This window comes from Austrofundulus limnaeus, unplaced genomic scaffold (genome assembly GCF_001266775.1).
Source record: "Austrofundulus limnaeus strain Quisiro unplaced genomic scaffold, Austrofundulus_limnaeus-1.0 Scaffold115, whole genome shotgun sequence".
Classification (NCBI taxonomy): Eukaryota; Metazoa; Chordata; class Actinopteri; order Cyprinodontiformes; family Rivulidae; genus Austrofundulus; species Austrofundulus limnaeus.
Genome location: NW_013952517.1, coordinates 25,052 through 36,211, shown reverse-complemented (window position 1 = coordinate 36,211; position 11,160 = coordinate 25,052). Strand labels below are relative to the sequence as shown.

Genomic DNA, 11,160 nt, shown 5'->3' with positions numbered 1-11,160 from the left:
AAAACGCCTTAAGATTTTTAATTTTTTTTCCCTGTGAGCTAACAACGTTTTTGTTTCTTTCCAACTGGGAAATCTTAATATACAATATTTGAGGTTTCCTCTTTATATTAACATAAAAATTGCTCAATAAATTCACATAAAATTAGGATTCAGACCAAACAGTAATGTATTATCTTAACCAACAAGACCAATTAAGTCATATCTCTGGATCCACTTATGATATCAGGATGATCCAGGTATCAAAACGTAGCTTTTAAAGCCAGGAATCTGAAACTGTAGTTAGGCCATTTTGAACAAATTTGACTTAATCCTCATTTCTATATGATGGGTCACATATGCTAGTTATGTGACAAAACGGGTAAAATCATGTGTATTATGCCAAGTTTCTTAAATAAAGTGRACTTTGCCTTTTTGTATTTGAAGGCAAGGCATGTCACAGACACTTTAAGTGGTGAATGATAAAAAAAAATTAATCTGGCTGTGTCGATAGCTGTCCAAATTCGAAGACTCTTCCAATTACAGCCCACAAATACATGCTCCTTTTGTACCAATTTGAGGGATGGGTCCAACGGGTCCTTCACACCCCGCCTGATCCCGAGATGCAATGCGGGCCAAATGGAGATTTTATTTTGCTTATGATGGTGGACAAAGCAGGAGACGAGTACAGTTTTAAATAAAAATCTGGTGGAACAAAATTCAAAGTTTAAAGAGGTTGTGTTAGGCCTTTTGTTGTTTGCATTGACCTTTTTTTATTTTCTTGTTAGAAATCATCATAAACAAGCTCATATATCTTAGTTATTCATGTAATTCCTCTAAGCTAATTTTGACCATTTATAATATTAATAATATTAATATTTTGCCAATTTAAATCTATTTTTTGAGCTTCATTGCTTCTATTTAGCGCTGTCACGGTTGGTAGGTGACAGGACAGAAACAATTTGCACAATATGTTTATTGGCGCTGTTCAAAAGTGTTGTTATGGGGGAAAAAATACTGTGAATAAGTCTCCAAACAAAGACCTCCTCATTAGTGCCGCCCTGGCCATCTGTAGTCTAACTACTGTCTTCTAGAAAACTGCACCTAACTTTTATTTTCTCTGACACAAAATGATTTTTCTTCAGGGAAGGACAAACAGGAACACACACACCTAGCTTGACGATAGCTGAAAACAGAGTTGAGTGAAAGTCTCTGATATTCAAACACAAACAGGTAAACAAAAACCCAGCATCCGCAAGAGGTTCTCTGAGGGGGACAAAAATACAGACACTGTGCAATCAGCCTTCTCAGAGTAACTTTTATCACACCAAGAAGCACTAATTGACAGGTATGATGGCTCACAGATAGGAATAAATGGAGCCACTTTCTGACACCCTCACAGTCATGTTATTAAAGAAATGTAGACAACAACATTCATAATCTTCAGCAATTAGTGGCTGTATATGCAGAGCTACTTGGAGAAAAGTAACACAACAACTCTTCAAGAAACTACCCGATGGAGGACATGACACTAAAGCAAAGGAAATTATGAAGTTATTTTATAAGAAATAATGAAAGTTTATTAAGGTTTCATCATCTAAAAGCCTGTTTGTCAGGATGTTTCTACCTGTATCTGCAGCACGGTGATCTCTTCCTCCAGTTTCCTCTTCAGGAGCACCTCCTTCTGCTTCCGCTCTATTTGTCTCTTCTCCTCGTTGATCTCTAACTGTAGCTCCCTCGCGCTCTTCTCCAGGGTCTCCAGCGCGACTTTGCCCTTAGTGATGGCTGCCTCCAGGTTGAACGTCTGCTCGTGGTAGCTGAACAAAACTTCGTCCTGTTCCAAGAGTTGGATTCCACTAAATAATACAGGAGACGGCCAAATCAAAAAGCATCACTGCGAGTTCAATAAGCATTCATGAAAACTTCGCGTAAGGAACTTACAGAAAATCGCGTCGTCGTACGGCTGATTCATGACTTCGGTTGATTTCCAGAAGGGTCTCCTCTTGGAGTTTAATCACTTGTTGGAGTTTTGTTAGTTCTAGTTTGTTGTCTTCACTCTGTTCATTGATCTGATCTTGCCTCCAGGCAACCTACAAGATATTCAGATAAATATAAGCAAAGGGTTTAATTGGGCCAATTTTGCTAGCCATTCTTTTCAATCTTGGTTCTTTAAGTGTTTTAAAGTTAATTCATCAAAATGTAGGCGGTCTGCTCAGATTCGTATACTTCATGTGATGTGTACACCAAATATCTCTGTTCCTATAGGTCCAGCCTCATTATAAATCTTTATTATCAGCTTATGCGGCTTATGAATGTTTTGCAGTAAAATGCTTGAAAAAGATCACTGCGGGATATAATCATCTCTTGCATACATTAGTTTTCAGTTCTGAACAAACAAACAAACAAAAAAAAAAACATATTACACCTAATTGCCAAAGCAATTTGGAAGCTCATGCAGCATGTAATGCCTCCACATAGCTGTAGAAAATTACCAGCGGGAGGGGCGAAGTTTAATGTCGACTACACACAAGCTCACAAACTCTTGTAAAGTGAGCCGTGTTTATTTTTTTTTCTTTTTACTGCTCAAGTGTCTCACGAATAACCCACAGATTAATGCTGAAGTGTGATTGCTTCCCTTCCTCAATATAAAACAGCAATTAGGAGCCTTGCTAAAAAGTTGGAGTTCAGTAATGAAATCAGTAGTTTCAATCCGGCTTTTCTTGTTGTTTAGCATCGATTTCGCTGGAGGTGCTTGTTCTGCTCTGAACTGCTGAAATCAAAGCATTTGTTTAATCTGTTTAAGAGTTAGACTGATGACGCTGACCTTTTTCTCATTGTGTGTATTTATGTGTTTAAACCTTGGAGATGTCATTGCGTAGTTTTTCCCTCGTTCTGGAACTATTAGAAACCTTCATTTGAGCCTTTGTGAGAGACCTGGAATAGAAATAAAAAGAGAAGGAAAAAAAAGAATAAATGATAGAACTGATGCAGCTGCACTCAAACTGACACAAATCCAAGCATGGTGACTTTGATAAAAGCTCAAACTGGTGAACACACCTGTCTTTGCTGACAGCGACAGTGCGCTGGATTTCCATCTCGTTTTCCAGCACTTTAATCTGCTCTGTCAATTCTGTGATCGTCTGTGAGGCGATCTCCTTCAGTCTCACATACCTATTCTTCTCTTCCGTGACCATTTCACACAGTTTTGAATACTGTAATATTCTGAAGTAAAAAAAAAAAGGATATTCTTGTTCATACCCTTGTGCATCTGTCCTGCAAGATAAATTGCATTTTTTAAACAATATTTTCTGCTTTTATGAGATATATGACAATAAAGATCCCATTGTCACAAATAAATCATAAAAAGTTCAGCAAAATTGGATAAATGAGGGTTTTACACAGGCTGACACTTCAATCGTTCAAATTTAAGATCCACGTACGGTGCGACGTGTGAACAATGACTGGTAAGTATTAAAAAACGCTACAAGATAAACAATTTTTAATTATCATCTTGGCAATGTTTTTGCTTTTGGAAAATTGATTCCGTGTCAAGTGCGACAACATCGGGATGCAGTCTGTCGCTGTGACCCTAATGAATGCATCTGAAGAGTGTGTTGCTGAGCGGTGGGGTGCCGCAGGCATTAGTCTGTGTCTGCACACTCGAGTATGACCAATTAGCACGACACGGTTTTCTCTACAGAGTCGCATTTGTTATGAGACACACTCTGAATACAGGCAAAAAGAAAAACACCTTCGCTGCAGCGCTGCGTTCAGCTTGCCGTGGTCCACGATGATCAGGTCTTTCTCTCTCAGCTCCTGCTGGAGGCGACTGCTCAGTTGCTGTGAGCAGAGTTAAGCATCATTACATCTTTGATTCATGCCGAGTCAGCATTCATAATATTGTTTTATTTTTCCATACATTTGCAATCTCATTACTTCAGCATACTTTGTGCATACTTTAGTCAATCATATATGAAAATGTTCAGCTTCACATTTTTGTAACTTTTGTACTTTATATTTAACTTATTTTACAAACATTTTCCCCATAAAAACATTTATACATTTGTTCATTTTTTGTTTAAAATAAAATATTATTCCCCTTTAAAATCTGCCAAAACACTTCTGTTTTTTTCTTATCATCTTAGCTTTAGCTAGCTTTTGGATCATTTTAGATTTCAGCTACCATTCTGCTACTTTTATTTGCCTTGCACCACTTTTAACTTAACTTAAGCTACTTTTAGTTTATAGCTACCATTCTGCTACTTTTAGCTGCCTTTTACCAATTTTAGATTAATTTTAGCTTCTTTTAGTTTATAGCTACCATTCTGCTACTTTGCCTTTTGCCACTTTGAGCTGGACCTTTACTACTTTTAGCTTCTAGCTACTGTTCTGCTACAATTAGCTGCCTTTTACCACTTTAACTTAACTTTAGCTACTTTTTTACAGTTAAGAGTCTGTTGAGATTATTTTTGCACTGAGAATAGGCAATTTCTGATTCCTAATGTCAGATTTTGATAGTCTACTGACTCTAAAACAAAACATATCCTTTTTTACATAATTCTTTATATTATAGTTTTTATTAGTAGTAGTCGTATCATTACTAGTCAGTGTTAATTTTGTTTTTTTTTGTGTACTGTCTATAGTTTGTAAAGTAACTAACATGAACCTCTGTACTGATGCTGCTGACAACTGAATTTTCCCTCGGCGGGACAATAAAGGCTATTTCTATTCTATTCTATTCTATTCTATTCTATTCTATTCTATTCTATTCTATTCTATTCTATTCTATTCTATTCTATTCTATTCTATTCTATTCTATTCTATTCTATTCTATTCTATTCTATAAGTTAGCTACTAAAATTTTAGTTGCCTTATGCCACTTTTAGTTGAACTCTTGCTATTTTTACTTCTAGCTACTATTCTGCTAATTCTAGACACCTTATGCTATGGTTAGCTTATAGCTAGTCCATTGCTACTTCAGGATTTTTGCTAATTTTTGCTAACCATTTGATATTTTTTGCTTTTTGCTAGCAAAGCTGTGGTTTTAGCATCCAGCTACTGCTTTACTACTTTTAGCTTTCAACTATAATTTTGCTCTTTTTGTCTTAACTAACTTCTGCAGCATTTTAGCTTTTAATTTACTATTATCATATATTCTGATTCCGGCTAGCTTTTTTTCTCCTTTATCCAGCTATTTCTTACTTTTAACTTTTGGCTTGTGTTTTGCTTTTTTTAGCAAGTGGTTTTGTACTTTAACTAGCATTTTGCACTTCAGTTTTTAGCTAGTATATTTTTCTTCGGCTTTAACAACTCATGTCAGCAAAAATGCATTTTCTTCTGTTTGTAACAGCGCCCCTTCTGATCATTTATAAGCAAAAACAACCTGAACAAATCTATTTAAATGTGTTTGTGGGTGTACCTCTGTTCGAAGCAGTTCACGGTGCTTCTTGCTCCTCTCCTCTGCTTTTATCTGTCTCAGACATTTGAGGTCATGGAGCTCTTCTCTGAGGCGGTTTGATTCCCTGAGCAGCTCCTGAAGCATCCCATACTGCTGCTTCCTCTGGCTTTCCTTCTCAGCCAGCGAAAGCTGCTTGGGAAACACATTTCTCCTGTGAAAAATCTCATGAATATCTGGGGTGAAATTGAAGGGTTACTGACAGCAGAATGGGGAAGAAAAGCGGACAAGTCAATCAATAGTAGGAAGACGGATGAATACTGAAACTTCTCCCCGAGAGGATCGAGATTTTCTTTGTATCGTATGATTTTTAATTTTTTTTTTATTTTAGCCTTCACTTTTGCAAGGGTAACAGAGACTGACAAGTGTTTAAAACGTCCAATTAAAAAAGCTAAAAATTAAAAATGAAAGAAAATAGTTTATTAAAATGAAGTTGCAGCTGAGAGAAATGTAGCTTGTGGCAGTTTTAGCCACAAATCCCACCTGTTTTTCAAGGCTGACTTTAAGAGTGTCCACCTCTTTCTGGAGCTCCATCCTTTGCTGAACGCTAGCCTCTCGTTTGGGAACAGCATCTAGCTGAATATTCAGAGCAGAGCACAGTCAACATCATAAGGCTGTTCAAATTTTCAGCCTCATCTGGCGTCTATCAGCTGCCAAGGCTGCAACAATGTGTTATGATAATACGGTGCGGTTCTCGCCACACCTCATGTCAAATTCAATCACAGCATATTTTATCCCACCGATACAAGTGGATTCTGTGACGCTACACAACCAAATAACTATAGTACGGTTGTTTTTTTAAGAGTAAAATGCAATACACGCAATTATTTCAACTACACGAAGCACTAAATAAACAATAAGTCTAATGATTTATAAACCAAACCACAGAACTTTGAAAATATTAAAGCTATTAATCACATTCATTAGATGATGTCATTCTGTTGCAAACCCAGTGACCCCTCTAAACAGCTTATTATGAGCACACATTCATTCAAGCCACTGTTGACATGTAAACCAAATGAATCATTTTGTGCAACCGCTTTGTTTTCATTGTTTTGTAAAAAAAAAGAAAAAAAGTGAACTTCCTGATGCGTCACGTAGATGTCCTGTCATATTTTATATGCTGATGGAGTTCCGATTTGTTTTATCCTCTTTTTTTRCCCCTTTTAAAAACAGAACACATCAGCAAAGTGACAGGAAGATTGAAAAGTTTTAAAGCGCCGCATTGGAATACAGATTGACAATTTGATATTTATGCTCAAACGATAACTCAAGTCCTGTAGCAGAGCCTGGTGAATCTTCCTCTTATGGGCAGGAATCATGAAATGTGCTGCAGATATTTTATCAGTAAAATGTTACAGGTTAACTGTGCAGACGTGTATATTTGAACATAAGCTAAAACAAAAAACACCCTAACTACCTGTGCTTGTAGTTTACTGTACACAGACTTGGTGTGTACAAGCTGCTCAGTGGCTATGGTCAGGGCCTGCTCCATCCTTTGAACCACTTGTATCTGCCTGAGGAGAAACAAAACAAAATTTTAAATATTTATCATCTTCATCAGACGTCTGTCTCCTCATTCCTCAGCTTTGTTTCCTTTCAAAGTTAAAAGTGACCAAACGTGGCTAACCACTAAGAAGACTAAGGTTTAAAACAGGGCTATTCAACTGGCGGCCTGTGGGCTACATCTGGCACACAAGTGACTTCAATCCGGCCCGCCATTTAATTAATTTTTTTTGTATTTTTTTTTAAACTTAATTTAATATAAAAATAGATTTCAAATCATTTGTAGATTTAAAATTTATGTTTCAATGCAACAAAATAAATTAAAAAAGTTAAATACTTGTTGTGTTAACAAAAGGGGGTGGATGTCAGGCCCCCGAGCTGTGGGCTCCGAGTAACCCCGGCCACCCGGAGCAATTTAAGCGATTTAAAAGCTAGTAAATGAATAGAAAACATATTTTTCCTTTTTCCAAGGCATTGAAGTGGAATTTGGGATGAGTTTTATCTGCTGTCTGGTTAAAGCTGCTCTGGTCAGGAACAAATTGCTCAGCCCAAAGCCGCTACACATTCTTTCTTCTTCACTTCTAAAGTCAGTCAAATAAGCAACCAGACAAACAATATGCAATTATGTTGCACAGTAATGTCATTAACTTCAAAACGTAATGCCGGAATTGGCATGGGGAGGTATTTTGAGCAGTTTAAGAGCAGTTCAACAGCTCTTTTTTTCTGTAAAGTTTAGATTTTGTAACTTTTCAAAGTCTTAAAACAGGGGTCTTCGTCATTTTTCAGACTGATGCCCCCAAAACTGATGCAAGGACCCCATCCATATGGTATGAACAAGTAACAGTATGTGTGGGATCACTACCCTACATGTTTTAGAGGTTTTTCTGCTCCAACACACTTGATTTGCATGAATGGGTGATTAACAGGCTTCTGCKGAACTTGAAGAGGTAATTGAATGACTGAATCGGGTGTGTTGGAGCAAGAAAACAAGTAAAGCATGAAAGATAGCAGCTCTCGAGTGTTAAGACTTGATTCTGTACCGATTCTTCTCCCTGAGCTGCACCAGTCGTCTCTCATTCAGGTGCTTTCTGTCACTCATCAGGTTCTGCAGCTTCAGTTCTAAGATACCTCTGGTAAGGAAACACAGACATGTACAGTATAACAAGGTTAGCTTCCAGCTTCACAGTAACCAGAATTTTTATTTTAAGCYATTCCAGTGAAGTTTTTACTTGGTGCCCATGTGGTCAGCCATCTCCTCTCTGCTGACTTCCTGTTTCTTCAGGAGCTCTCTCTGCTCCCGCTGACACGCCTCTATCTGGGCCCTGACTTCCTCCAGCTCCCGAGCCACCTCTTCCCTCATCATCCTCATGGCGTCATTACGCTCATCCACCACCTTCATCTGCTGCTCAGTTTCAGAAATCTCCATATTTAGTGCTTCCATCTTCTTCACTGCAGCTCTGGTATTTGTAAGAGAACAAGTACACGAACAGGGTGAAAGTTTCCTCTGCTTTTCTACACTGGTCAGAGTGCACTTCCTACCAAATAACAGCATCTTTTAAACCTTTCTAAATCTTTTCTGAATTTCAGTTTACAAGTTGTGGCTCGTAGCGCCCGTACAGGCTGTTCCCCCTCATGAATTACAAGCTAAATATCAGTATAAAAAAGGAACGATTGGGATGCAGCACATCAACTCGTCTACATCTGAATTCATTCATTCATGGATGATGCTGAGACACATGGTTGTAATTAGAAATCATGTGAACTTTTTAAGTAAGTCAGAGTTTTGATGTCACATTGATAATCATTATACCAATTCATGGGCTGACCAGTACAAAACCAATGGATTTCAATGCAACTCAGAAAGTAATTATTGGATGAACATTTGCAACTGATTAATGTGTGGAGTCAACCCAACTTAGGAAGGCTGCCACAGCTAACCATTCTTAGCCTTCACATAAATGGCAATAAATCAGTTAATTTCAAACACTGAACTAACATTTGTCGAAAAAGTTCACCTTAAATGTAACATTTATTCTAGAAAACCRGCCAAAAATGCAAGGTTATGAGTAGAATGATAGTCTTCCCCAAGATTCATACAAAATGATTTAGAGAATTTATAATAAAAGATAATAATGAGCAAAACCYAATGTCCAAAACTATTATTAGGAAATCTCTACTAATTAAGGAACTGGTTCTGCAGTTCTGACTTCTTCAATTTTCTGATATTTCTAAAATTAGGTAACTTGTGGGAAAATTACAAGCGCGTTATTTCGACTTACTGCCAGTTTGAGCGTTTCCTCTCAGTCTCCTTTATTATCTGATCAGGTATGCTGATAAGCCTGGCATTTTCAGCCTTGTGGCAACAAAGCAGAGAAATGCAACCAAAACAGCATGTTAATTTATTAGTGGTGTAAATAATGCTGTCAGCCAAACCCACTGACTCACAGTCATACACAAACACACACACACACACAGACCTCTTTCAGTTCAATAATCTTCTTCTTTTCTTCCAGCTCTTCCTGTTCTTTCACTATCAGCATTTTGTGCGTTTCCACATCCTCCATTAAGTTTCTGTGCATGCAGTGGGAACAAAATATACAGAAAAAAACGAGTTTATCCTCAGAACAATTTCCGTAAATAGCCCTCAAAAATAGCTGCAGTGCTTGTTACCAAACAGAAGGCATGCAAGGACACAAAATGAAGATATTAAACACACAAAAGAGGCGAGCAAATCAGCTATGACTTCAGCGTATTCATCGGTTTTATCCAACGGAGGTGCAAGAGCCCCTCACAGCTAATGTTAGGTGATAGGCAGGGCYCACCTGGGCAGGTTGCCAGTTCATCTCAGGGCTAATATAGAAATATTTAAATGCACACTCATAGCTCATTTACAGTCAGCGGGTGTTTTCTTCTTTTAACAGCATCTAAAGAAAAGCTCACAAGCTTAGATTAAAAAAAAACTAATTGCAGATTCCTAAAGACAACTCAGAACYCTGGCGCTACAAGGCAAAGAAGAACCACTAGTGTGATGTATTTACCGTACATCCAGTTGTCTCTGGGTCACCTCTTTCCTCAGGTCCTCACACTTATCCTTCAAGGTTTCTGTTTCMGTTTCCAGCTTCTGGAAGAATCCACCGACAGTACAAACTTTAGATCATGCATCGAGAATGTCTCAGGTCAGGAATTATGGTTCCGTTGAGCTCTAACTACAGTGATTTAAGATTAGCAACAACCTGTTTCTGTTGTATCATAATTTAAACTAATTTGCCATGTGTGGGTCCACAACGTGCTTAATAAATCTCCATTTTTTACTGCTTATCTGTGGTCAGGTCATGYATGCAGCAGGTTCAGGAGATAATAGAATAGAATAAAACTTTAATGTCCACCGTAGGAGATTTTTGTTTGGCTCACCAGACATGTACTTATACTAAAATATACAGAACAACACATCCAACACAACACTAAAAACCTATAAAAAATCATGAAACAAGTTCATAAAAACACATTCGTACAACAAATTTGAAATACCTCCATGCAGCAGTTCAGTCAGATATATGTTATCCCTTGATTTGATTGAGAATAACAATGAAGTTTGGGATAAAAGATGTTTTTAAAAATACTTTTGCCGGGGGAACTCTAAAGCCTAGATAAACCTATCCTCTCCCCTGCAACACTCTCCAGCTCTACCTGACAGACCACAAGGTGTTCCCAGTCCACAGAGGATACACAATCTCTCCAGCAAGTTTTGGGTCTGCCCTGCCTCTTCCCAGTAGGACAAGACCAAAAATACCTCTAAAGYGAGGTGTCCAGAAGACATCCTAAACCCAAACCTCCTCTGCTGGGTCCTTTGGATYCGAAGGAGCAGTGGTTCTACTCCTTGCTCTACTATAACTCAGCCTTAACACTGAGCCTGGCCACCTTACAAAAGAAACAAATTTTGACAAAAATGTGGTCTTTCAGWCTTGATCCATGCCTCATGACCACAGGTGAGGTTTGGAACATTAACAGACCAGTAAATCAACAGATTTGTCCTTCGACTCAACTCTTTCTCACCACGACCGAAATGCCATCATGACCAAGGGTGAGGCCTCGATTCTTCAGCCCATTGGGCCTCATGCAAGAACTTGTTCATATTCTTATCCTAAATTTCTCTTACTTTTGTTCGTACAAAGGGTTCGTACGAACATGCCACGTCAGATTCAACAAACTCTTCTATCTTCAGG

The 11,160-nt window shown here is 38.0% G+C and overlaps 1 protein-coding gene across 4 annotated transcripts in view; it reads right to left on the bottom strand.

Moving 5' to 3' along the window:
• Positions 1 to 11,160, bottom strand: part of ccdc146 (coiled-coil domain containing 146) — a 78,812-nt gene that overhangs the window by 44,117 nt on the left and 23,535 nt on the right. For all 4 annotated transcript variants that reach the window (XM_014014462.1, XM_014014460.1, XM_014014461.1 and 1 more), the window contains 13 exons: positions 9,976 to 10,058; positions 9,415 to 9,508; positions 9,217 to 9,290; positions 8,167 to 8,394; positions 7,978 to 8,067; positions 6,852 to 6,948; positions 5,915 to 6,007; positions 5,396 to 5,563; positions 3,728 to 3,816; positions 3,034 to 3,198; positions 2,835 to 2,910; positions 1,918 to 2,066; positions 1,604 to 1,832 (listed from right to left, as the gene is read on the bottom strand). In XM_014014462.1, the coding sequence (XP_013869916.1) occupies positions 1,604 to 1,832; positions 1,918 to 2,066; positions 2,835 to 2,910; positions 3,034 to 3,198; positions 3,728 to 3,816; positions 5,396 to 5,563; positions 5,915 to 6,007; positions 6,852 to 6,948; positions 7,978 to 8,067; positions 8,167 to 8,394; positions 9,217 to 9,290; positions 9,415 to 9,508; positions 9,976 to 10,058 (1,635 nt within the window). The remainder of the gene's footprint in view (positions 1 to 1,603; positions 1,833 to 1,917; positions 2,067 to 2,834; positions 2,911 to 3,033; positions 3,199 to 3,727; positions 3,817 to 5,395; positions 5,564 to 5,914; positions 6,008 to 6,851; positions 6,949 to 7,977; positions 8,068 to 8,166; positions 8,395 to 9,216; positions 9,291 to 9,414; positions 9,509 to 9,975; positions 10,059 to 11,160) is intronic.